Source organism: Cucurbita moschata, unplaced genomic scaffold (assembly GCF_002738365.1).
Source record: "Cucurbita moschata cultivar Rifu unplaced genomic scaffold, Cmos_1.0 Cmo_Scf00007, whole genome shotgun sequence".
In the NCBI taxonomy this organism is placed as follows: domain Eukaryota; kingdom Viridiplantae; phylum Streptophyta; class Magnoliopsida; order Cucurbitales; family Cucurbitaceae; genus Cucurbita; species Cucurbita moschata.
The window spans coordinates 4,882,947-4,909,197 of NW_019268523.1; the positions used below are offsets into that span (position 1 = coordinate 4,882,947).

The window sequence follows — 26,251 nt, forward strand, 5'->3', positions numbered from 1 at the left end:
TGATTTTTGTAATGATTTTATATTTGAATATTTTTTTTTTTATAAATACTTAATTTTTATTTTGTATTTAGAAAACTTCCAATAATTTAATTCTTTTAATTGAATTAAACTGTTAATTTTTAAAAATACAATTTAGACTTAATTTCATAATAATTTTTAAGTATTATCTAAATTAAATCTTTGAAAATAAATAAATAGATTTTTTACCAATAAAAATTATTTGAGTTACCTCTAAAAAAAATGTTGTAACAAAACTTTTACACATCAAAAGAAGTGTAGAAAAAAAGTAAAAAGAAAAAAAAAACAAAATTTCAACCCTTCGAAGCTCAAGAAGCAGGAGAAACTGAAGTACGAGTAGAGGAAGATGTAGTAGAAGAATTACATTCGGCGGCGGCGGTGGCGGCGGCGGAGGAGGAAGGAATCATGGGCCTGGGGTTGGGCTTTTGAACTGTACTGGGTAATGGTTGCGGCGCCGCTGCTGCAACCACCGGTGCATATATTCCGTTGGCGGTAGCGGCGCTGACTGCTTCTCTGGAGGAAGTGGTGGCGTAGTCGGACGCCGGTACCCATATGCCGCCGACCACCAGGAACTGGGGCGGTTGGACGGTCTCGTTGTTGTGGATTGTCGGAGTGGGGCATTTGGTGTGCAGACGATACTTCTGTAGATGACTTTTGACTTCGCCGTTGGTAAGACCATCCACCTTCATCAATTCCCTTATTTGCTTCGGCGTCGCTACTGCCATTTTAATTCAAACCATATAAATTAATTCAATTCAATTCCTTAACAATAAACTCAATTTTCATGTTCTTCCTTACCATGGGAGCCTCCGAGCTGCTGAAGCGCATGAAGGAACCGCCGGTGCAGCTCCGGAGACCAGCAACGTCTCTGTTTCCTCTGATTCTGTGCTTCCTTCTCTTCCCGTCGGCTGCTTCCGCCTAACCCCGTCTCCACAGCCGGAACCGGATCTGAAGACGACGACATCATCCCTCCGCCACCTCCGGTTTTCTCCTTCTGAAATGGCTGGAAAGCACCTCCATTTCTGTTTACCTCAACAACCGTCGTGTCCTGCACCACCAGACCCAATAACGCATAAATTTCCGACGAGACTTAATTTAAAATCCGTTCGAAATGGGGGAAAATTTTACCTGACTCAGAGGAGGAGGATCTGAGGTTTGATTCCAAAGCTGAGCAGATCTGAGCCAATCGGAGGGAGGCAAATTCAAATTGTTTAAATCAGAGTCGTTCATCTTGTTGTTCTCTGTTTGAGCTTCATGGAGGTGTCGTGGTTGTTCAGAATCAAAAACCCCATTAATCGGAATGAACTCCTCAAGAACAAGACCCATGTCGCTGGAAGTCTGGTCGGAGCACTCGGATTGACGATTCTCCGTCGTCGTCTCCGATAGGTGCTGCCTGCAGCAATCAATGGCTGCAAAAAACCCAAATCAGAACAGAAGAAGAAGAAGAAGAAGAAGAAGAAGAAGAAGAAACAGAGAAGGGGTTTAATGGGTTTATACCATGGGAAACGATCTGCAAACAGAGAGGGAGCTCGCGCTGAAACATGAGTACTTTGGTGCGTTCTTGTTCCAAAGTATCGGCGAAATCGGAGAGCGTGAAACCCATTGTGGATGCAATTTCTTGCATTTTGTAGGAGTAAACCATAATTCTCACACCTCTGTTTCTGGTGGAAAATGGGAAAGAAAATGAAATCGAAAGAGAGAGAGAAAGAGCAATGGGGCTTGAAAAAGGGATCTAAAAGAGAATCATTGGGAGGAAGAAACTTGGTGCTCAAGCTCCATGATCGTCAAACTAACAAACAAAACAAAGAACCAGAGAGACAGAGAGACAGAGAGAATTGGAAAATTCAACGGAGAATTTATGGGAGGCGACACAGAGGAGGCAGAGACTAAAATATCATGGTCGGGCCGTCGCGTAGTGTAACCAATATATACTCTTTCATGGACCTTCTCAATAACCCAACGCCCCCCTTTTTTTTCTTTATTTATTTTTAGTTAATAAAAAAATAATTAAATACTTCAGTTTACAAAATATAAGTTAAAATCAAGATAAGTTAGAACCCTTAGTCCTATAACAAAGGTGAACACACGATGACATGGACTCCATGACTCTAAATGATGCTCCGTCACTCTATTCATATATCCTTAACATTGCCAGAAAAACGTTTTGAGATAAAACCTTGTATAAAAAATATTTATTATCCCTCTTATGAGGTCGAACATGTGTAGACACAACAAAAAATTATATAATTATAGAATCTAAATCTAAAGTATATAAGCACGTTGTTATCTTTCATGTAGTTAAGTGGACAATTAACTGATGTTATGATATCGGGCAATGCATAAACAAACTTAATTCGAACTCTTAGGTGGGCAAAATATGCTTGCAAAAAATAAAAATAAAACAAAACAAAATTTAACTTTAGACATTACAAACTTAAGAAAAAAATAATTAAATTTATTAGAGCTTAAACTTATGATTCCAATTACTGTTCTTGATTTCATGAGAATAAAATTTAATTGTTGAATTAAAAAAGAATTAATTAGACATTAATTATTATTTCTGACTTTTAAATTGTTGAATTAATAAAAAAAAAAAAACAATTAATTAAGATAAGGGAAGTACAGGTGTGAGCATTGAATTGGTTTACGCTTTCGTCACCAATGAATGTGCTGTGAGTGTCGGTGACGTAACGCGTGCCACCCATACATCTGCTTCCTTAATATTTTTTTTTAAAGTATATATATATAAAGTTTCCCCCAATAGAATATTCCAGAAGATTCCAAGAAGGATAGAGGAATCTGAGGCTAGGCTGTGATCCGGTACGGTCGTGCACACCCATTCATTTTGGCCCTTTGTCCCCCATTTTCCTTATTGTGACCTTTCATGCTCTCCCAAAGCCACTCTCTACCAATTTCTTTCTTTACCCTTAAGAAAAATCAAATTCAAAACTCTCTCTCTCTCTCTTTTATTGGGTTACGCTTGCTATTATTATCCTTATTCCCCAAGACTTTGCACCATTTTTCTTCTCCTCCGTCTCATTTTATATCTTATATTCTATTCGATAATAGTTGAAATTCGAATCTGGCGAATGAGACTCGGGTTTTCAATTTGGATAAGGATGAAAATTTTAAATTCAACACCTCACGAACCTTCTTAGTATATGCAAGTATATGATATAGTATAGTCGTGAAAATCTTCTGAAATTGATAGGTCTTATCGTAACAAAAAAAAAAAAAAAAGAAAAGATATTTTCAATAACATATTCATTAATAAAATTGTTATATTTTCTGTGGATACGAACACGACTCTCCACAAAGGCCTTACACTAATGAAGAGAGTATTATTTGATTATAAACCCATGATCATTCCCTAAATTAGCCAATGTGGAGCTCATCATCTAACAGGAATGACGAGAGTCATGTATCGGGGTATTAGTAACCTTTATTTATGATATGTTATTTTACTTATTACCTTATTTTCTTTTCATGAGAGCAATTTTATATGCGTGTCAAGCTGTTGGGCTTGTGAGGGTGTCTGTGGGTCGAATTGTCTACATCGAGTGGGTTGGGCAGCACTTGATTGGGCTGAGGTGCGAAGGTACTGGGTGGCGTCTGTGGGCTGAAGAGCTGTAGGGCGTCCGAGCATGGCAAAGTTCGATCAATGAATTTGTGATTTGGGTGAATTTGGTCACTGAAGCTGTGGTTCGAACTCAGGTTTGGATCTGTGTTTGAGGTCTAGATCTGAAGCTACTTCTGATTTGAAAATTTTGTTTGATTCTATGCTGTTTGATCATTGAACTAGCCCTTTGAAGTTTGAATAACTGAATTAAGATTCTTCATTCGAGAAAGATAGCGAAGCTTTTGTTAGATTCAGTTCAGAAGCATCATCCCTACCGGGTCCTTGAAGAACACTTCATTTCTCTGTTACGATCATGTAAGACAGCGGCGCTGCTTCAGAAAGTTCAAGCCCAGATAATCACCCACGGTTTCCAACACAATGAATATGTAGCTCCCAATCTGGTATCTGCATGGGCTGGTCTGAAGCGAATGGATTATGCCCGCCATCTGTTCGATCATTTTCCTGACCCAAAACTAGCCCTTTGGAATGCAACTTTCAGAGGGTATGTCCGCAATGAGTTTTACAGGGAAGTGATTTTCTTGTCTGGGAAAATGAAGAGCATGGACGTGAGACCCAACTGCTTCACCTTCCCTCTTGTCCTTAAATCATGTGCAAAGATCAGTGCGTTTGTCGAAGGTGAACAGATACATTGTGAGGTGATTAAGGGAGGGTTTGAAGGGAACCAATTCGTGGCAACTACGCTGATCGATGTGTACTCTGTTGGGAGGGCGATTGGGTCTGCGTACAAGGTGTTTGTTGGAATGCTTGAGAGAAATGTAGTTGCTTGGACTTCCATGATTAGTGGCTACATTTTGTGTAATGATGTGGTGTTTGCTCGCCGACTTTTCGACTTGGCACCAGAACGGGATGTCGTGCTTTGGAACATCATGGTTTCTGGTTATATTGAAATAGGGGACATGGGGGCTGCCAGAAAGCTGTTTGATGCAATGCCATACCGAGATGTGATGTCTTGGAATACAATGTTGAATGGGTATGCAAATAATGGAGACATTGAGGCTTGTGAGCAGCTGTTTGAAGAAATGCCTGAGCGGAATGTTTTCTCCTGGAATGGATTGATTGGGGCATATGCTCATAAGGGGTGTTTCTTTGAAGTATTGGGTTGTTTCAAACGAATGCTAATCGATGGCCTTGTTGTTCCCAACGATGCCACCCTCGTCACTGTGCTGTCCGCTTGTGCAAGATTAGGGGCTCTTGACTTGGGGAAGTGGGTGCATGTATATGCTGCAACAATCGGGTTTAAGGGGAGTATTTATGTTGGAAATGCATTAATAGACATGTATTCAAAATGCGGTGTAATCGAGAATGCAATGGAGGTTTTTGGAAGCATGGATTCAAAAGACGTTATTACTTGGAACTCTGTAATTTGTGGCTTGGCAACTCATGGATGTGGGGCGGATGCATTAAACTTGTTTCACCAGATGAAGATCACTGGCGTGAAGCCTGATGGAATCACGTTCATTGGGGTGCTGTGCTCCTGCACCCATCTTGGGTTAGTTGAAGAAGGCATCTCATATTTCAACTCAATGGTCCACGACTACTCAATTGTGCCTCAGATTGAGCATTATGGTTGTATGGTTGATCTATTTGGGCGAGCTGGACTTTTGGACCGAGCGATCGAGTTCGTGAAGAGGATGCCGATGGAAGCAGATGCTGTCATCTGGGCTGCTCTTCTAGGTGCATGCAGGATTCACAAAAACATTGATCTGGGTGAGTTAGCTCTTCAGAAACTCATTCAGCTTGAACCCAAGAACCCTGCAAACTATGTGATGCTATCAAATATATATGGAGATGTTGGGAGATGGAAAGACGTTGCCCGGTTGAAGATATTAATGAGGGACACCGGGTCCAAAAAATTGCCTGGATGCAGCTTGATTGAGGTGAATGATAGCGTAGTTGAGTTTTATTCCTTGGATGAGAGGCATTCCGAGAGCGAGGAAATCTATGGTGTGTTGAAGGGATTGATGAAATTGTTAAGATCATTTGGGTATGAACCAAATATTATGGAACTCCTGCAGGGATGATGAGAACCGAAGTGCCAAACTAATCTTAGTTACATGGAATGGATTGATAGATGAATCTAGAGACATGGGGTTGTTTGTTTTTGTTTTTGGAAATGAAATTCTTGGTTCCCAAGGCGAAGAGATGAGACATTAATGAATGTGGTAAGAAATGAAGTAAGAAGAGTGGCAGCAAAAGCATAGGGAATGGAATAGGGATACCCAAAAAGCCCTCACCAGTCTGCTCTTAATGTGCCTGTCATACTCTTCACCCTAAACCCCATTCATTCATTCAATTTCTTTTCTTTCTTTTTTTTTTTCTTTAAATAAATGAAAGCTTAAATTATTACTCTTTTATATTTTCCATACATTTTATAATTAGAGTTTATATTATTATCTTTTTAAATTAAGAAAAAAAATTAAGAGGGAAGGCTATCCCCAACCGACTAACATGTTTTATTTTTATTCACATGCATTTTAGAAAAATTTGTATAAAATCGCCCGACAAAACTCAGTTAACTTTTAAATCAATGTCCACCTTATTGGTATAGATAATAATTTTTAATTATTTTATGTATATTTTTTAATTATCATATTTTTAACTTGGCTCTCGTTCAAATATAATCTCGTGACATTATTCTATTTTTTTTTGTACTAAAAAAATGTATGAAAATATGTGTTTTGTCATATAATTAAAATGACGAAATTGGGAATATAAAAAGTATGGGTTTTTATGAAAGGGGGTGAACGGTGAGAGTCAAGGAAGCTTCTGAATTTCAATTATGGAAACTTCTTCTCTGTCCTTAAAAAGAGGCTTCCAATATTGCCCTCCACGTACACCACGCATCATTTTATTTATTTATGGTTTGAATATTATTGTGTACTTTCACTTTTATTTTTGGTTTTATTCTGTAAATATTTTTAAAAATTACAAAAACCAAAATAAAATGAAATTCATAGTATTTATTTATTTTGTTAAATTAAAAGTTTAATCTTTCAAATTTAATGGATGAATCTAAATAAAAAAATCAGTTAAATAAGAAAAAAAGAAAAAAAAAGAAAATGAATGTTTAGGGTAAAAAAGACATAAAATAAGTCTCTCTCTCTAACCCAAATTATCACAAAAAGGCTAAGTTTGTAGCATATGATCTCAATTGTTTACAACAACATTCACTTTCTCAAAATTTGATTTAAAATTTTTATTTTTATTTTTATTTTTTTGTTGTTTCCTTTTATAGAAAATGTAGGAGAGAGAAAGAGAGATGGGGGCAAAAGTGGAACAAAAAAAGAAATAGTAACTGCCATAGCTGGAAAAAGCTGCAAAACCTACTACGCAATGAACCTCTTCACAATCTTTACGCTTGCTTCCACTACCTCTGCCTCCCATATTTCTGACCGTTTCTCCGCCGCTTCCGACCCCAGCACCGCCACAACCGCCGCTGTAGCGTCCACTCTTTTCAGGTCCCACCCCGCTCTTCTCAGCCGTCCGATCTTCCCTAACTGCCTCTTCGTTAGCTTCCACGTGTTTTCCTTTATTTTCCTTACCGCCTCTTTGTATGCGCTCGCCACCACTGGATCCCTCCCCTCTTTGTACTCTCTCCCTTTCGGGTGATGCCGCCGGAAAAACTCCTCGAATTCCGCCACTCCGATCGCCTTCCTCAGCCCCACTCGGGTCTCTGAATCGGCAATTTCCGGGTCGTAAAACTCCGCCAACTCCCTTACCATCCCGGCCTCTAACATCTCATCAACCCTCTTCGACAAGTACCGTTTCAGAACCGGAAACGACACGTCCACCCACAGAAAGCAGCACCGGTACCGGAACTCCGTAGACACCCGATTCCGAGAGCAGCCGAAGACGTCGTGGCTTGGATCGAAATCCGCCGTGACAAGCGCGTGAATGAAGGAGTTGGAACCGCCGACGACGAGAGGAAGGTTCCCTCGGGAGATTACGCCGGAGATGACGGCCGCGGCGTGGGAGCGGAATGCCGATGCGGAGACTTCGCCGGCGAGTGGGTCGAAGTCGCCGAGAAGATGGTGGGGGACGGCGCGGCGGTCGGAGAGGGGGAGCTTGTTAGTGGTGATGTCGAGGCCTGTGTAGAGTTGCATTTTGTCAGAATTAATTATCTCGGAGGGGAAGCGGGAGGCGAGGTCAATGGAGAGGGAGGACTTGCCGGAGCCGGTGGCGCCGAGGAGGAGGATGAGATTATGGGAGGGGGAGGAGGAGGAGAGGACAAGTGGGGATCGGGGGCGGCGGGAAGAACAGGAAAAAGGGGCATTAAAATGGGAATGGAGAGAGGAGTGGGAGAAGGAGAGGGAAAGTGTCATAGGAAGTGAATGATGAGGTAAACAGACATAGAGGGAACGGAGGAGGAGGGAGGTGCGTGGCGGAGCAGACGACTGTGTTAATGGCGGGGAATCATCACACACAGGGGATCCTGTTTTCCTCCCCATTTTCCAGTATTATAATATCCATTTTGAATTTTTTAAAATTATATTAAATACAATATTATATTTTCATCTAAAAAAATATTAGAATGTTTTTAGAAATTATATTAAAAAGTTATTTATTCAAATAAATAGCAAATTTTTCGGTGTAATCCCAGTCGATCCAAAAGAGAAACGGAAAGTCCATAAAACACAATATGTGCTAGCAAACGGTGGACTTAGACGGTTAGATTTTCAAAAGAAGGATAATTGAAAATTAAGGTTTCATTTAAGAATATCAAATAAATTACAAATAACGGTAATAAAAGGTCAAATATAATATTATGCTAAATATACTTATATGGAATACTCATTTAAGAAAAAGCATAGGCAAGGCTATTTTTGTGTAATGGTGTAAAACTAGTATATTCTAAGCTTCCTAATTTGTAGAAGAAGATGGGTATACGTAATCCTTTAGAATCTTGGTAAATCTGAAGCTTAATATTCACATGATTTACTTATTTTGAACGTTTCCAACTTGATTTCTTCTTTCCTTTTAATATCATATTCCATAATCCAATATCTCATAACATAATAGAGGAGAATCGCTGCAGAATGGGCATGGTTGTTTGGGTGGCAATGGCCTGAACTCTTGGTTGTAGGTGAAGCCTACAACCTAGTAGTGCCCCTATCGGGCGGTAGGTATTCAAGAATCTGTACCATCGAGCTTGACCTTGATCAGTTAAATAGGATAGTGTGTTGAGTCGACAAAGGTGTCTCTATCTCGTGTGAAAACGGATCAAGGGTCTCCTGAACAAGGTCACGACTCTATAAACCCATCTTGAGCGGATACAAGGGACCACACATGTAGATTCAATAACTAGTCGGTACATGGGTCACTCTCCTAGACTATTTAACTTTATGGTTCCTGTGGAAGGGTCGTTAGTTAACCATACACAAATATGTTCAGAGAAATGATATCATACTGTTCCAGTCACTTCTGTGGGAGTGTAGGCTAGCTAAGTTTGAAGAACAAAAAAGTAGGTTCACCCAAACGATCAGATATGTTGTACAAAGATCCATGATGTTAAAATTTTTTATCAAATGTCTAGACTCCCAAATGGGTTAGTGGCGAGTAACTTCAAGGCCTCCTCAAAAACTTAGATAGCTATAGATAATAGGCTCAATCTTACTAGGAAGAACGCAATTAGAGTATTGAAGTAGGTTGCTTGTTCATTATGTTTTATTCTTCTTTTTTAGGTGACTGCTACTAGCTAGTCAAGATATGGGAGTGTTGATGATAGAAGAGGATCATTCTGAAGTGCCAGTCATATGTATTAAGAGGTGTTGTCTATATATTTTGTGTATCTCATTCCCTAGTCTCTATTTTATAAGTTTAATCTCTTAATTAAAAAAATTCATTTTTTACAAGATCTTATGCAACTCCATTTTAATCTTAAACGAGTTATGAACTCTTACCTATGAGGACTTGTCCTTTGATTTGTATAAGTGAGAATAATTTTTGTAGCCAATTCAATATATCTACCATATTTAGGATTTGATGGAATAGAGAACTAAAACATAATCTTGAGAGATGTTTCTAGACGTAGATAATCTTGAGAGATGAATTTCACTCCTTTCTATAAGTAGAAGAGTAGTTCTTTTAGACTTGAACAATCGGACCCAACCTGGTCCTCTCGCAGGCTCAAAAGGATCGATGGTACTTGAGTGAAAAATATAATTATCAAAGTAAACAAAATTTTGACCATGTTGTAATAACAAAATAACTTGTAAAAGATCAATTTACCTATAGTGATTATATCAATGAATACAACTTAACTTATCTTACCATGCATAAGAGTTTAAGGGACGAAAAACAAAACAAAAAGGAGCACAGTTCTTCCATATTTGAAAAGTTGTGAACATTTTTAAAGTTGTTCCATTAAAATGTGAAATGAGGCTGTACAAACATATATCCAGCTAATAAGCAAGCTTCAAATTCCCCTAAATGAGAATAACTCGTGGAAACGGAATGAATGGAGAACGTTCTCCCCGGATCAAATAAACGTAGTGGTAGTGCTACAATTTGATCTTACAAACGCTTAGGACTATGATCTTACTTCCAATCTTCAAAATTGTTATAAAAAGATTTCGGACGCAATCAAATATATGAAACCAACATACAATTGCTACTTAAATTTCTTATAATCGAAAAGTGTGCAATGAACTTGGTGGTGGTGTGAATAGGTTGACAGAAAGTCTGGCAGTACACAGAGATGGAATTGGGTAGATTCAGAATTCACAAATATGGGTACTAATCTATGATCACAATTAGCAGAAAAGATGAACATAGAACTCAATTTCCAGAGCAAAAATGAGTCAGTTCCATTACCTACAAAATTGATGGCCACACACAACACAATTCATAGCCGCATAAACACAACACAGCATTACAAAGGATTTCACAATTTGCACAATTACAAAGTGCACAAGAAGAAGATTCGGAACTCAACTCAAAAAATTTCCCAACAAGAACCAGACAAATCTAAACTCCATAGATGCAAAGAAACCACTGAAATCAACTGAAACAAAACAAAAGGTTTAGGCCAGCAGATTTTTTGGGGGGGTCAATGGGGGTTTTGTTTGACATTGAAAAAAACAACGAAGGGATTTTCAGATTAGCAAACGCAAATCCCAATTGAAAGGGAGCAAAACACACCAAATCGGAGGGAAAATTACCTGAAAGAGAACGAGCAAAAGAGAGTTGCGAATTCCCAAGATCCCCAAGTTATGGAAAATGGTAGTGAACTCTCTAGTGTGACGCTTTCCAGAATGGCCACCCTCCCTTGTCTCAGCTGATTTCCCTCGTCGTCCAAATGGGAGAAAGTGAAAGACTCCCACTTAGCTGGAACATAAAAGAGAAATTGAGAAGTGAACATCTGGCAGTACACTATCCACTGCAAAACCGAAAATGAAATTTTCAAGAAACAAACAGAACCCACACAGGAAAAGGAAAGAAGGGATGAAACTATAGATGGGGGGAGGGAGAACTGACCTCGGCAGGCGGTGAGCCGGAGGAGGCATTCAATCACTGTATAGATGAGTAGAAAATGAGACATGGGAGGGGATTTGTACCTTTTTTTTCTCTTTTATAGTAGAAAAGGCTATATCAAAAGCTTTTAAAAAAAAAAGGCATTTTTCGTGCAGTCAGACAAACCAAACAGGAAAAGGGGCTAAAAAAAGAGAAGGCGTATGTGACGGCTTAGGAACCGTAGCGAGTAGCACTGTAAACTCATTCTACAGATCATCAATGGTTCTATTGTTTCAAACTTAATCAAACAATAATCCTGACAAATGAAACCAAATCAATAATAATTATAATACGCAGTGTTATGATTTTCAGAACAAGTTAGCCTTTTATCTTATGAGTCAGCCAGCAGCTGCAGCAGTCATTTCACTTCCAACACCTTTGATAACCAACTGTTTTTTTTTTTCTCTTTGAATTTCGACATTGCTAGCTCAAGCCACAGCATCACTTGATGCTGAACTACCGTTGGATATTTCATGCCCATCGATCAGATTTCTAAATCGTCCACCAACATCCATGTTGTAGACGTGCCCCATTTTGGCACGCTTCGTCTCTAGGTATCTTTTGTTGTCCTTTGTAATTGGGGTTATCAGGGGAACTCTACCTGAGACTTCTAAGCCATAACCCTTTAGGCCTTTGTACTTTGTTGGGTTGTTTGTCATTAGTTTCATTGTTCTCACCCCAAGATCCCTTAGAATCTGCAAGCCACGAAGAGAACGATTAGATTTTGTTAAAATAAAGAATTTACTCATGTGATCCAATCAAATCATTTCGTCGTTCTGGGTAAATCTATATGTACCTGTGCACCTATGCCATATTCACGAGAATCCACAGGCAATCCTAGTTCCTCGTTGGCTTCGACAGTATCTCGCCCAGCGTCTTGCAAGTTATATGCACGAAGTTTGTGGCCCAAACCTATGCCCCGTCCTTCATGTCCACGAAGGTAAACCAAGACACCCCTGCCTTCTGCCTCGATCAGTTGCATCGCTAGAGCAAGCTGGTTCCCACAGTCGCATCTAGCTGATCCGAAAATATCTCCAGTGAGGCATTCCGAGTGTACCCTCACTAGGATATCTTGTCCATCACCAATATCACCCTGCACAAAGCAAGTAGGCCGTAAATTTATACATTATGACACTGAAAATCCATATTAGAATACACCATGCATCCACACACACTCGAGCTTGGTACTTGGCTGAATTTAGGAACTAAAAGGTAGACCATCTCAAGAGACTCGAATAATATTACTTCTTCAAATAGTATGGGGCAGGATCACCGTGTACACTAACAAAAGCGTTATATAGTTCCACCAGTAATAGCAAATGTTTTAATAAAGCTTTGCCCTTTGAAACAGAAGTAGTTAGTTACCTTAACCATTGCAATATGCTCAATTCCATCCAAAATAGATCTGTAGCAATATGCCTGAAATGGACCCCATGTAGTCGGCATGCGAGCAGCATCCCCAGCACGTTCAACTAATCTATCCCTCTTCCTCCTAAATCTGTCAATACCTTCATATATTATATTTGATTTGTAGGATTACTAAACAGGGCACAAAATAAATGAGGGAAAAAAAAAAAACAACCCAACAATGATTGTTTTGTTGTTAGCTGGGAATGAAGATTGTGATCATTAACCAAGCAAGAAACTTGTTTTCGTATGAAGAGTATTTAAAAATATAGAAAAACTAAACACAAGCTAACACAATCAAAGCTTTAGCAAGAAAGATATCAATTTACCTGACTAAATCAGCAATGGAGATGATTTTCAAGTTTTCCTGTTTGGCGAACTCACGAAGTTTTGGTAACCTAGCCATAGAACCGTCTTCATCAACTACCTCACAAAGGATACCAACCGGTTCTAATCCAGCGAGCATTGCAAGATCGACAGATGCTTCAGTATGCCCAGCTCTCTTCAAAACACCACCTTCCCTGTACTTGAGGGGAAATATATGGCCTGGCCGCTTAAAATCATAAGGTTTTGAATCTCTTGATGCAAGTGCCAATACTGTTGCTGCCCTATCAGTAGCTGAGACTCCAGTGGTTGTACCTTCTCTTGCATCCTGAAGAAACAATTGTAAGAAATTTCAAGCATTAAATCTATAGGAAATAACCACGCTACATGGACAAACTGATTAAAAAATATTAAGCAGAAGAAAGAGGCCATAAAACTGTAATTTTGAGCACTCTTACTGGATTACATATATTAAATTGAACGATTATAAGAAATGCCAAGTGAAGAATTCATACCACTGTCACAGTAAAAGCAGTACAAAGTTTCTCCTCGTTCTCCTTTTCGTTCACCATAAGTGGAATCTGTAACCTCTCCAGATCGTCACCTTTCATGGCCACACAAACAATTCCTGTTCCATGCTTTACAATGAAAGCCATGGCCTCAGGAGTTGCAGCTTGTGCTGCCATTATCAGATCTCCCTCGTTTTCTCTATCCTCATCATCAACGACAAGCACCATCTGCAACATTACATTCCATGTCACTAAGATGAAGAGGTGAAAATCAAGGGAGAAAAATAAATGCTCCCATGCCATGTGACGTGCCAAAAAGTTGAAGAAAAAGAAAAACTAGAACAATTCACAACCTTTCCCTGGCGAATATCTTCAACGGCATCGGCTACAGAAGCAAAACCTTCTGTTGGACGATCAAAATCATATTCATCTTCATCAATGGGAAAACTATTGGTATTGTTCGCCACAACAGCATTGCCATTGGAAGAAGACAAAATTCCTCCTTCTCCAGATATCACTGTGGCTCTTGTTTGGAATGAACCCCTGGTGCCCAAAAATAGTTTACTAGCTTTGCAGTTTGAGGCTAACTCAGAAACAAGGCCAGTTGACGAGTATGGTTTAACGTGGTTTATTCCACCAAAGGACTGCAAGTCTTGAAATCTTCTACATAAGTAAAAGAGGGACAAGAAACAAGCTCCAATCAATGTTCTTAAACTTCATAACTAAAAATTAATAGCTAGCCGCAATTTATTGTAGAATGGTGAGAAATCTTTCATGCCAAACTGGAAGATTAACTCTAAGAGAGCATAAGCCTAGTATATTCAATTTGAAACAAAAAGATTGAATGCATGAAAAATGATTGGGACTGCTGAGTCAGCTTGGGAGAGTAAGAAATTCAATTTGAAACGACAAGGAAGTATTTATTTTATTCATTTTTTAGTTTGGTTTATTAAATTCACTAATTGGTCACACGGTCAGCATGAAAAATGGGCGTGCGAATTTGTGGTGGGAAGATGGGATCAAGAGATTGAATGCATAACATGATTATTTTTTTGTCACTTCAAGAAAGATAAATGAAGCTGACTCTGGATAAATCGAAAACAAAACACAAATAATGCAACAATTAAAGAAAAACCCAAATGGAAAATCACTTGAAGAAATCAGAATACAAAGAGTAGCTTACTGAACATGAGAAATGGGAGCTGTAGATGGGAACGAGACGCTTCCAAAAGCCATTGGCGCTGAAATCTCTTACCCTGTGTTCGGACCCTGGATTGCAAGGATTTCAAATCAGAATTTTCAATGTTCGAATGAATCCAGAGAATAGAATTTGAAATCTGGTTTTGATTCGAAAAAAACATCCCTATCCAAAGTAGGTCAGCAGGATTTAAAATCATAATTGGCCTGATTCCAACTTTATCCTATTCGGTAGAATCGAAAAGAACAAATAAAACAAAAAAGAAAAAAGAATCGAACCAGGTAGAATTCGACCGATTGATGGAGAGCTGCAGCAGAAGACGTGGTTGTCGTGGGGGCGTGCCGGCAATCCAGAACGGCAATACAGAGAGGAAGATAGGATAGAAGAAGAGAAATCAGAAATGGAGGTCGGTGTGTAGGTGCCGTTTGGTGGAGCAAGGGAGATAAGAGAGAAGAAGAAGAAGAAGAACGATAGAGCAGCCGGTGGCTATCGGACGTGCGACTGCGGCGACGATGGAAGAAGGAGAAAGAAATATGGAGAAGGAATACTTTTTCTTCTTACTAATTAATATAAATGTATAATATATATATATATATATATATATAAATATATATAATTATTAAAAAAAAAATTAGGAGAAAAATAAATAAATAAATAAATAAATCGGTTTGAGAATAGATAAGATTATTTGTTGTTTTAAAATGGAGGCTTTCTGGGGACACCAAAGGGAACGAATATTAACTTTTTCTTTTTTCTTTTTGCTTTTTTTTTTCTTAGGACCATTTTTGGGTCTTATCTTGTTTCTGGCAGCCTCCAATCCACTGCGGTTGGGCCCACTTTTCCACTTGCCTTTGGACACATGTCAAAATTGTATTACTTCGGGTCATCGGGTTACCCGAATCAAATGAGTGGACATGGTAGTGCGTCTTAATTTTTAAATCATGCCTTTTTTTTATTATTATTTCTTTTGAAATATTATATACTTTACACATAAAGAAAAAAAAGGTTTAATTGAAAGTTTTGTTTAAGAGGTTTAGAAATTAGATAGGTAAATAAATAATATTTATATTTGTTCCTACCATTATTTTCAACAACTTTATTAGTAATTTTAAATGATTAATTGTGCTTGGTTATTCTATTTTTATTAACAAAACCAATAAAAAAAACTTTAACTAATTTATTTTTTATTCAGTTATATTGACATAATTGTAAAAATTCAATATATATATATATATATATATATATATTGAAAAAAAATAAAAGGAAAAGAAAACCAGAATAAAAATTGGAAAAGAAGCTGAGAGAAATAAAAAAAAAAGTGTGGCTTTTATAAAGTATTTATTATTATTATTATTATTATTCTGTATAGTCAATACATTAATCTTATTGGAAATAAGTTTGGGCGACGTCCCAACCTTTCTTCCGTAGACCTAGTTTATTCATGTCATCACAACGGACCCTATGCGTGGCTCAAGGACCAAGGAAAGATAAACACATGGGTTAAGGCTCACTAATAAATCATACATATTCTCTAGGACACATAACATCTAGTCCATAAAATAAATTAGGATATAAGTAGGTATTCCAACCTCGTAACATGCTTTTAGGGGTGTAAATGGTATCAAATCACAAAATCATACGTATCCATGCAAACTACATGCACAATCAATCATAGTTTGCCATAGTCGTGACAAAACATTTAAATTAATCAAAGGTAAACTATGTATATGTCACGACCCAAAATAAATAACCTGACTAACAATGACTATGACGTGTAGTGTGTAAGCGAGAAATTCAAGGAAAACATTATTTCGAAAGTATTTCATTTATTTCGTAAGAAAAACGTTTCATTACCAAAAGGACTTATGTGTCTAGGTAAAAACAAGAAGAGAATCATGAAAGACACGATGTACTATTCATTTAAACTAGACTGACGTCTGGGGACACGCTTCCTCTGTGACAACCCACATCAATCAACGCGCCCTCTCTTGACTTGACGCCTCACGTACCTGAAAAAAAAGTACAGCAAGAATGAGTATAAAATTATACTCAATAAGCCACCTACTTGTAGGCTCTAATCGCATTCTAATCTTAACAAACCCCCACGGACTCTACTTTAGCTCTAGGACATTTGGTTTTCGTTTTAACACCTTGGGACTTGCCCCTCGAGACTTCTTGGTCCTTTGTCCTTTCGTTTAAAGATTCTTAAGAACTCCCTTATGCTGACCTGTGTAATGACTGGTGCCCTACGAGTAGCTACCTCGGCATGGCTCTGAGACTATCTGGAAACTTACCTAGGAAGTGAGCTGCAACCCCCTAAGCCCATGACAGTCCCCCTGGTCGGGGAGAGTTACCCCCCTTAACCCATCCAGCTAAATGGTCTATACGACGTGGGCACACGTTTTCCATGCTAAAACGGCTAAGAGCAGTCGGATTCTGATCAGGAACCCCCTGGTCCCCCACAAAGCTATGACACCAATCACACACCAGTAGCCTAAGAGTACTCTAGTGTGGCTTTGTACGCTGTGGTGGTCTGTTCCTCTACTAGGGAAAGGATTATATCTATACCTTAGTGTCTTGTTACTCTAACCAAGAATTCCTAGACTTAATCATAAATGCGAGTCATGAAAACTAACTGAGTACGTACATAACTATCATCCAAAGTCATCAAACATGTTTCATGCAAAGTAAACATACAAGCTCAACGGGGCAATAACATTCATCTACTCCCGGAGCGCAGAGTTCACAATTTCTCATCCTCTTTTCAGCATGAAAATATACATATACATAATAAGCGGAAACTTAAAGTATAACAACAGTACTCAAGTAATTCTCATAATAATTCACAATGTACATCTTACTTTTAATAATCGATTACCTACGATCAATAACGGAAAGCTACAACCTAAGATAATTAAACTAGCATGCATGCATTCCAAGTGACTCCCACAAGTATTACTTCCTAAAATTCCGTGTGGTGACTTACTTGGATGATGCATGCCCTAACGCAGCGTTTCCACACAATTGGCGTATCAAAAGTAGTGATTTTCCTCAATTAGGTCCAATTTCATATAAAATGGAGTTAGGATTGGAATCAGGAGGAAAATAAGGGAAACAGAAGTCGAACGGGTAAAAAATGAGCTTACACGCGCCGGGATGCAACCACTCGCAGGTTCCACGCGCGAGTGTCACGCGCCTAGGGTTTTTTGTAGTCGCAGGTCGTCAGTTCGATTCAAAAACAGTGGTTCGGGTGGATCGCGGGTCGTCGGTTCGGTTCATTTTGCCGCGCGGGTACCGGGTCAGTCGAGGAACGCATATCGGGTTGCGTTGTCGGGGACGCGTGTCGCAGGAAGGCTGGAGCCACGTTTTCCCAAGCGGCGTTCGACGCGTGTCTGAAGGTGGTTGGCGCATGCTATCCTCTAGCCGGTTGACACGTGGCACGCCGACGACTTCTCTCTCCTCCTAGCAGAAAATCAAGGTTTCCGATTAGTTTTTCCGACGTACTTCCCATTTTGTATCTCTCAATTCTTAATCCAGACAATAATGACTTCTTCAACAAAGTTTTAGATCATACTTCAACCTAGGTGCCAATATTTTTTTCTTGATTTTTACTTAATCATACGACGAGTTATGAGAGTCAGAAAGAGGTCCGGTAACATCCTTACCGTTTTTTAAAAGATTCTCAGATCTCGATGTTTCGTCTGATTTCCTCACAAAATCAGTGGCGGATCTTCCCTGGATGAAGGTAGTAAACTTAAACACTCTACTCCCAAACAAAGATCTTAGATCTGAAGAGTATCGTTCGAGATCTTACCTTGCGGGTTTTCTTTCGGATCTTGACGAAAGAGGAGGAAATCTCAACAACGCGAGTCTGGATTCTCTTCAAGAAGAACTCCAGAATGTAGATCTTAGTAGGGAATGGATTTCGTCGGTGATTCTCAGATGAAACTCCAACGACTCTCTTTTCTCTCTCAAGCTTACTCTCAACCTTCTTTCTCACACTTCTCTCTTTTGCAGGTTTTATGTGGAGAACCCTCCAGACCCTTATAATGGACTGAGGGGTAAAATGCCCATTTTGCCCATTGGACTTCGACCGATTTTTTTTTTTTTTTGGAGCATTACAAACTCTCCCCTCCTTAAAAACTTTCGTCCCCGAAAGTTGGTATCTCTTGGAAAATTCAGGATAGGCTCTCCTTGCATCATCTTCTTGTAACCAGGTTGCCTCCTTGTTTCGATGGTTACCCCATGCAACTTTCACCCGGGGGATAACTTTGTTGCGCAATCGCTTAGTGTCTCGAGCCAGAATTTTGCTGGGCCTTTCCTCGTAGGACAGACCTTTCCGAAGAGGAAGAGTTTCGTGTTCAATCACATGAGTACGGTCTGGGGTGTACTTTCGCAGCATAGACACGTGGAACATGTTGTGAACGGCGACAATGTTTGGCAGTAGAGCAATCTTATAAGCCACGACCCCAACTCTCTCTAGAATCTCAAAAGGGCCTATAAACCTTGGGCTTAGCTTTCCCTTCTTTCCAAACCTCATCACCCCCCTCATAGGGGCTACCTTCAAGAACACGTGGTCACCCACCTCGAACTCGAGGTCCCTTCTACGTAAATCTGCGTAGCTCTTCTGTCGACTCTGTGCAGTGAGGATTCTTTGTTTAATTTTCTGCACTGCTGCGTTGGTAACCTAAACCAACTCTGGTCCCAATAGTTGCTGCTTGCCTACTTCTTCCCAAAATACCGGTGTTTGACACCTACGCCCATACAGCGCCTCAAAATGGGCTATCTGGATGGTCACTTGATAACTATTATTATAAGCAAACTCTATCAACGGTAGATATTCATCCCAGCACCCAACGAAATCCATGACACAGGCTCGCAACATATCTTTTAAGATTTAGTTCAGTCTTTCTGTTTGTCCGTTTGTTTGAGGATGGAATGCTGTACTAAACCTTAGCTGAGTCCCCAATGCTTTTTGGAGGCTTTTCCAAAACTGAGAGGTAAACCTAGTGTCCCGATCAGATACTATAGACACCAGTACACCATGCAGGCGTACTATCTCTCTGATATACAGCTGAGCCCATCAATCCACACGATAAGTGGTTTTGCCTGGGATGAAGTGAGTCATTTTCGTAAGTCTATCAACAACTACCCAGATTACGTTGAAGCTCTGCTTGGTCTTGGGCAAGCCTGAGATAAAATCCATGCAAACTGCTTCCCATTTCCACCGAGGGATCTTTAAGGGTTGTAGCAGTCCTGCTGGGCGCTGTCTCAGGACCTTCACCTACTGACAGGTCAAGCATCGGCTTACAAAATCTGTTATCTCCTTTAACATCCCTTAAGATTTTGATACATCTTTGTACTTCCAGGATGGAACGTGTAAGAAGTATTGTGAGCTTCCGTCATAATATCCTTCAGAATTTTCTTGTCATAGGGAACACACAAGCGATTTTTCCACAGCAAACCCCCATCTGAAGAGATTGAGTACCCCAGTGGTCTTTCAGTCTCTGTCTGATTCCACAGTTTCCCAAAGTGTTCATCAGACCTCTGAGCGTCAATAATTCGTTTTCACAAGGTGGGTTGCATGGTCATTTATGTTATCTGAGCAAAACCACCTCTGATTACAACATCAATTCTAGCCCTCTTCATCTTATCCTGTATTCTTTCCTGCTTAGTGATCATTGGGAAGTATGAACCGCCTTTCTGCTTAATGCGTCCACCACGACATTGGCCTTGCTTGGATGATACAGGATCTCGATGTCATAATCCTTTACTAGTTCCAACCATCTCCTCTGTCTCATGTTAAGCTTCTTCTGCATAAATAGGTACTTGAGACTCTTATGATTAGTGAATACTTGGATTTTCTCTCCATACAGATAATGTCGCCACGTTTTCAGTGCAAACACCACTGCTGCTAACTCGAGGTCATGAGTGGGATAATTTCGTTCATATTCCTTCAGTTGTCTAGAAGCGTAAGCTATCACTTTACTCTTCTGCATGAGCACGCATCCTAAACCTTTACACGATGCGTCGCTGTACACCACTAAATTCCCTGATCCATCTGGAACTGTGAGGACTGGTGCTGTCACCAACCTCTCCTTGAGTTCCTAGAAGCTCTGTTTGCAAGTTGATGTCCACACAAAAGACTTGCCCTTCTTAGTTAACTGAGTTAGCGCCGAAGATATTTTGGAGAAATCCTAGACGAACCTTCTGTAATAACCAGCTAGTCCTAGAAAACTCCATACTTCAGTGACTGTGGTCGGTCTTGACCACTTCATCATTGCCTCTATCTTAGCTGGGTCCACTGTGATTCCTCTACTTAACACCACATGTCCCAAAAACGCTACCTCAAACAGCCAAAACTCACACTTGAAAAACTTGGCGTACAGTCGCTGTGTTCTCAATACGGTCAGAACTTTTCTCAAATTCCCTTCGTGCTCTGCTTTTGACTAAGAGTACACCAAAATGTCATCATGATATGAACCAAGAGACATCAATCATACAATATACTTCAATGAAGATGTGAAGAAAAGGTTGTCAAAATTATTAAAAAGATGTTTCAATTCATGCTACATTGAAGAAGAATGAAGTTTGATTGTTGTAAATTTTGGGTGGGTTACAATTTAGAGTAATTTAGAGTTATTGTATTTTAAGACTTGTTATTTAATTTCGGTTACATTTACATAATGGCTAATTATGGCCATAAAGTAGGAATGTTACAACTTTTGAAATACCTTTAGTAGTTTCATTTTTTAGCCTATATAAAGACATGTATGTTGTATTTGTAAGGCAGACTTGGAAAATATAGTAAAAGAAGCATTTGTGCTCTTCTTTAGCCAATGGCTAAGTTTCTTTGCAATTCTATGTAGTTTAGGTTGCATGTAGAATCATTCAAGCTCGACATGATCAATCTTGCTTGTGGAGTGATTCGAATCTCAATCAAGTGTTCTTGTCTTGAGATATTTGATCAACAAGAATCATTGAAGCTAGACATGATCGATCTTGCTTCTGGAGTGATTCGAATCTCAAACAAAGTGTTCTTGGCTTGAGATATTCGATCAACAAGGTAATCCGAATCTTATTCCCCTTGTAGTTGATTCCTTATCTTATCACATCAATAAATACTATAACAAAAGTGTCTAAGAATTCTTTAAACACCCTGTTCATTGATTCCATGAAGACAACTGGTGCATTGGTAAGTCCAAAGGACATGACGAGAAATTCATAATGTCTATAGTGACTTCTGAAAGCTGTTTTGGGTATATCTTCTTCTCTTATTCTCAATTGATGATATCCTGACCTCAAGTCAATTTTGGAGAATACCGTTGCTCCCTGCAATTGATCAAACAAGTCGTCGATCCTCGGGAGGGGGTACTTATTCTTTATGGTGACCTTATTCAGTTCTCTATAGTCTATACACAGGCGCAGGGATCCATCCTTCTTCTTGACAAACAGAACAAGGGCTCCCCAGGGCGATATACTGGGTCGTATGAAACCCTTATCCAATAGCTCCTGTAACTGTTTCTTCAATTCCCTGAGTTCAGCAGATGCCATTCTGTAAGGAGCCTTGGAGATCTGCGCAGTTCCTGGCTCTAGGTCGATCCCGAAGTCAACTTCCCTAATAGGGGGAAAACTTGACAAATCCTCAGGAAAAATATCAATGAATTCCCTGACAATGTGTACTGACGAGACTGTCTGTTCATTTCTACTGTCTAGGGTCACACTGGCTAAAAATGCGATTGCACCACTACGGATCATCTTTCTAGCCTTTAGTGTACAACACTTGGGGTTCTTTTGGAAGTGACTCCCTTATATGTAAAACTATCTCCTGATGAGAGTCTGAAAGTAACTATTTGAGTTTCACAATCAATTAGAGCGCTATTTTCTCCTAGCCAATCCATACCCAAAATGACATCGAAGTCTTGCATGCTTAATACTATTAAAGTAGCTTCTATGACTTGTCCCGACACTGTCACACTACCCCCTTTAACTCTATGAGTAGCCATTAATAACTCGTGAGCAGGGGTGGACACTGATAGAATGGTCTCTAAGGCTTCTTTTTCTAGGTACGCTAAGTCAACGAATTCCTCATAGACAAATGAGTGTGTAGAACCCGAATCAAATAGTACAAAAGCCAAATGACCAAAGACGGGTAGTGTACCTGTAACGACTGCGTCAGGTGCGTCGGCCTGCCTACCTGTGGTTGCATGGGCTACAGCTTGCCCCTGCCGCTATTGGGCACCCCGGCCCCTTTGATTTTGTATTGCAGGTCGATTAGTGTTTTGATCTCTCGTTTGAGGACAGTTCGTTGCATAGTGCCCTGTTTGGCCACAACTGAAACATGCATTAGTTCCAACACGATATCCCCCTTGTGAGGGTGCTGATACTGAGGGCAATTAGTCATGTTCTGTGCTGGGGCTCTCTTGCGATTGGCAGTGCCACCACGGGTGGTCTGCCAGTCCTGGGATAATTCCAGTTTATCTGTTTCCCCTGGACTGCGATCTGGGATTTTTGGGCTGACCCTGCCTGTAATTTGTCAGTATGAGGCGCATCAATGAGGGTTGCCGTCTTGAGAGCTACTGCATAGTCTGTGAATTCCTATGGTACCACATAACCTCTAATGTTCTCCCTTAGACCGGCGACGAAATGTTCAGCCTTAAGCTCTTCAGTACTGACATATATAGGAGAGAATCTAGCCAATCTATTGAATTCCATATCATAATCCTCCACATATAGGTCACCCTGTTTGAGTTCATGAAATGCTGCATGTAGCTTCATTCTAGCAGCAACTCAATAGTATTTGTGGAGGTAGGCCTCTTTAAACTGACACCAAGAAATAGGCTCTCCAAGCGGTGCAATCATTTTTTTAGCACCCTTCCACCAAAAATGAGCCTCTCCTTCCAACAAATACGTTCTGCAATGAACCTGATATTCTAGCGGACAGTTCATGTAAAAGAAGGCTTTTTCCATAGCCTCGAACCAATTTTCTACTGCAATGGGATCTATTTTGCCACCTTCAAAGGAAGGCGGGTTTTGCCTCTGGAAGTCTTTAAGATAATGAGCCTCCACAGTCATAATCTCAGAGTCTCTGGTCCCTATCAATGCTGTTGCACTGCTGTCTGTTGCAGCGTTGCCTGTTGTATTGCCTGTTGCATTGTAGCCTGGTTAGTGACTAGTGTTTGCATCATCTGAGCCTGGTTTTTCATAGAAGTTAACATAAATGAACCATTTGAGCCTGGTTTTCCATAGAGATTAACATAAATGACTATAGAACATCTGTAGTGAGGTTAGTTGTTGGCTGCCTAGGTGGAACCTCTACGTTATTGGTGGGCACTGGTGGGATCGCTTCAGGAGGAGGAGCAGTAGAGTCTACATCAGGTAATTCTTGAGTCACTTCTTTCTTTTGACTCATTCCTGACCTTGGTGCCCGTGGTATAGGACATTCAAACCATTGGGGCATTTCATCAACCTCCACTTGAGGTTCAGGTACAGGTTGTTCCGCCTCAGGTGACGAGACATTAATGTCTTTAGCGACTCTTCTTCTTCCCCTTCTAGGTCCAGGCCCGAGATAGGTTTTACTCCTCTTAGATGCCATTTAGCTACCACAATAGAAAATTTGCGGTTACATTTCATTCAAGGTTCAACCTCTAGGAAATGTGCAGTACAACACAAGAGAACAGTCATGAAAAATTATCTACTTAACATCTTATCTCTTAATTTCGCAATTCAAATTCGTGAGACTGTCTGGTCGCGAGAGGCACGTGATTGATGGGCGCGTCACAGAAGATACGACTCTCTAACCTAAGTGTCTACAGGACCTATGTCCTGGTGCTCTGATACCAAATTTGTCACGACCCAAAATAAATAACCTCAAGTCGTGACTAACAATGACTATGACGTGTAATGTGTAAGTGAGAAATTCAAGGAAAACATTATTTCAAAAGTATTTTATTTATTTCGTAAGAAAAACGTTTCATTACCAAAAGGACTTACGTGTCTAGGTAAAAACAAAAAGATAATCATGAAAGACAAGGTGTACTATTCAGTAAAACTAGACTGACGCCCCGGGACACGCTTCCTCTATGACAACTCACATCAATCAACGCACCCTCTCTTGACTTGACGCCTCACGTACCTGAAAAAAAAGTACGGCAAGAATGAGTATAAAATTATACCCAGTAAGCCACCTACTTGTAGGCTCTAATCGCATCATAATCTTAACAAACTCCCACGGACTCTACTTTAGCTCTAGGACATCTGGTTTTAGTTTTAACACCTGGGGACTTGCCCCTCGTGACTTCTTGGTCCTTTGTCCTTTTGTTTAAAGATTCTTAAGAACTCCCTTATGTTGACCTGTGTAATGACTGGTGCCTTACGAGTAGCTACCTCGGTATGGCTCTAAGACTATCTGGAAACTTACCTAGGAAATGAGTTGCAACCCCCTAGGCCCATGACAGTCCCCCTGGTCGGGGAGAGCTACCCCCCTTAATCCATCTAGCTAAACGGTCTATACGACATGGGCACACGTTTTCCATGCTAAAACGGCTAAGAGCAGTCGGATTCTGATCAGGAACCCCCTGGTCCCCCACGAAGCTATGACACCAATCACACACCAGTAGCCTAAGGGTACTCTAGTGTGGCTTCGTACGCCGTGGTGGTTTGTTGCTCTACTAGGGAAAGGATTAGATCTATACCTTAGTGTCTTGTTACTCTAACCAAGAATTCCTAGACTTAATCATAAATGCGAGTCATGAAAACTAACTGAGTACATACATAACTATCATCCAAAGTCATCAAACATGTTTTATGCAAAGTAAACATACAAACTCAACGGGGCGATAACATCCATCAACTCCCGAAGTGCAGAGTTCACAATTTTCCATCCTCCTTTCAGCATGAAAATATACATATACATAATAAGCGGAAACTTAAAGCATAACAACAGTACTCAGGTAATTCTCATAATAATTCACAACATACATCTTACTTTTAATAATCGATTACCTACGATCAATAGCGGAAAGCTACGACCTAAGATAATTAAACTAGCATGCATGCATTCCAAGCGACTCCTACAAGTATTACTTCCTAAAATTCCATGGTAACTTACTTGGATGATGCGTGCCCTAATGCAGCATTTCCACACAATTGGCGTATCAAAAGGTAGTGATTTTTCTCAATTAGGTTCTATTTCATATAAAATGGAGTTAGGATTGGAATCAGGAGGAAAAAAGGAAAAACAAAAGTCAAAAGGGTCGAAAATGAGCTTACACGCGCTTCCACGCGCCGGGATGCAACCACTCGCAGGTTCCATGCGCGAGTGTCACGCACCCAGAGTTTTCTGTAGTCGTGGGTCGTCGGTTCGGTTCGGAAACAATGGTTCGGGTGGACCGCGGGTTGTGGGTTCGGTTCGTTTCGCGGCGCGGGTACCGGGTAAGCCGAGGAACGCGGGTCAGGTTGCGTTGCTGGGGACGCGTGTCACAGGAAGGTTGGAGCTGCGTTTTCCCAGGCGACGTTCAACGCGTGTCCAAAGGTGGTTGGCGCACGCGGTCCTCTAGCCGGTTGACACTGGCACGCCGGCGGCTTCTCTCTCCTCTTAGCAGAAAATCAAGGTTTCCAATTAGTTTTTCCGACGTCCTTCCC

At 40.2% G+C, this 26,251-nt stretch overlaps 4 protein-coding genes and 1 long non-coding RNA gene across 8 annotated transcripts; 1 reads left to right on the plus strand and 4 right to left on the minus strand.

The window, feature by feature from the left end:
* Positions 1-231: 231 nt before the first annotated feature.
* On the minus strand, positions 232-1,660 carry LOC111444749 (transcription factor HHO3-like). The gene is made up of 4 exons (XM_023082777.1): positions 1,516-1,660; positions 1,147-1,427; positions 817-1,066; positions 232-736 (listed from the first exon to the last, which is right to left on the minus strand). Exons 1-4 carry the CDS (start codon positions 1,658-1,660, stop codon positions 327-329), a joined length of 1,086 nt encoding a protein of 361 aa, XP_022938545.1. The 3' UTR covers positions 232-326.
* Positions 1,661-3,566: 1,906 nt separating this feature from the next.
* LOC111444727 (pentatricopeptide repeat-containing protein At1g08070, chloroplastic-like) lies at positions 3,567-5,744 on the plus strand. The gene has a single exon (XM_023082748.1). The coding sequence runs from the start codon at positions 4,066-4,068 to the stop codon at positions 5,677-5,679; it is 1,614 nt and encodes a 537-aa protein (XP_022938516.1). The 5' UTR covers positions 3,567-4,065; the 3' UTR covers positions 5,680-5,744.
* Positions 5,745-6,890: 1,146 nt separating this feature from the next.
* Positions 6,891-8,106, minus strand: LOC111445165 (adenylate isopentenyltransferase-like). Its single transcript, XM_023083402.1, has one exon. The coding sequence runs from the start codon at positions 8,104-8,106 to the stop codon at positions 6,985-6,987; it is 1,122 nt and encodes a 373-aa protein (XP_022939170.1). The 3' UTR covers positions 6,891-6,984.
* Positions 8,107-10,439: 2,333 nt separating this feature from the next.
* On the minus strand, positions 10,440-15,164 carry LOC111445086 (bifunctional riboflavin biosynthesis protein RIBA 1, chloroplastic-like). 4 transcript variants are annotated; one of them, XR_002710788.1, is made up of 9 exons: positions 14,887-15,164; positions 14,594-14,679; positions 13,764-14,073; positions 13,417-13,638; positions 12,907-13,229; positions 12,536-12,668; positions 11,967-12,263; positions 10,819-11,865; positions 10,440-10,661 (listed from the first exon to the last, which is right to left on the minus strand). XR_002710788.1 is itself a non-coding variant. In XM_023083309.1 (8 exons), exons 2-8 carry the CDS (start codon positions 14,644-14,646, stop codon positions 11,599-11,601), a joined length of 1,602 nt encoding a protein of 533 aa, XP_022939077.1. In that variant the 5' UTR covers positions 14,647-14,679; positions 14,902-15,164; the 3' UTR covers positions 11,316-11,598. The 4 variants fall into 4 exon arrangements, 3 of the variants coding, with proteins under 3 accessions (XP_022939077.1, XP_022939075.1, XP_022939076.1); XM_023083309.1 differs by lacking the exon at positions 10,440-10,661 and having other exon boundaries at positions 11,316-11,865; positions 13,764-14,070; positions 14,902-15,164; XM_023083307.1 differs by lacking the exon at positions 10,440-10,661 and having other exon boundaries at positions 11,316-11,865; positions 14,902-15,164.
* A 9,542-nt stretch (positions 15,165-24,706) lies between these two features.
* LOC111444790 lies at positions 24,707-26,198 on the minus strand. The gene is made up of 3 exons (XR_002710741.1): positions 25,880-26,198; positions 25,719-25,795; positions 24,707-24,743 (listed from the first exon to the last, which is right to left on the minus strand). It is a non-coding gene; the product is annotated as an uncharacterized LOC111444790 (long non-coding RNA).
* Positions 26,199-26,251: the final 53 nt, after the last annotated feature.

Bases quoted from the DNA above. Each gene is read 5' to 3' on its own strand.
- LOC111444727 (XM_023082748.1), top strand. From the start codon at position 4,066: ATGGATTATGCCCGCCATCTGTTCGATCATTTTCCTGACCCAAAACTA.
- LOC111444749 (XM_023082777.1), bottom strand. From the start codon at position 1,660: ATGGTTTACTCCTACAAAATGCAAGAAATTGCATCCACAATGGGTTTC. The intron at 1,428-1,515 runs GTATAAACCCAT...GGTTTTTTGCAG, and splicing joins TTTGCAGATCGTTTCCCATG to CCATTGATTGCTGCAGGCAG. The intron at 737-816 runs GTAAGGAAGAAC...TTAAAATGGCAG, and splicing joins GCAGCTCGGAGGCTCCCATG to TAGCGACGCCGAAGCAAATA.
- LOC111445165 (XM_023083402.1), bottom strand. From the start codon at position 8,106: ATGGGGAGGAAAACAGGATCCCCTGTGTGTGATGATTCCCCGCCATTA.
- LOC111445086 (XM_023083307.1), bottom strand. From the start codon at position 14,646: ATGGCTTTTGGAAGCGTCTCGTTCCCATCTACAGCTCCCATTTCTCAT. The intron at 14,074-14,593 runs GTAAGCTACTCT...TTACTTATGTAG, and splicing joins GCTCCCATTTCTCATGTTCA to AAGATTTCAAGACTTGCAGT. The intron at 12,669-12,906 runs GTAAATTGATAT...AGGTATTGACAG, and splicing joins TCCATTGCTGATTTAGTCAG to ATTTAGGAGGAAGAGGGATA.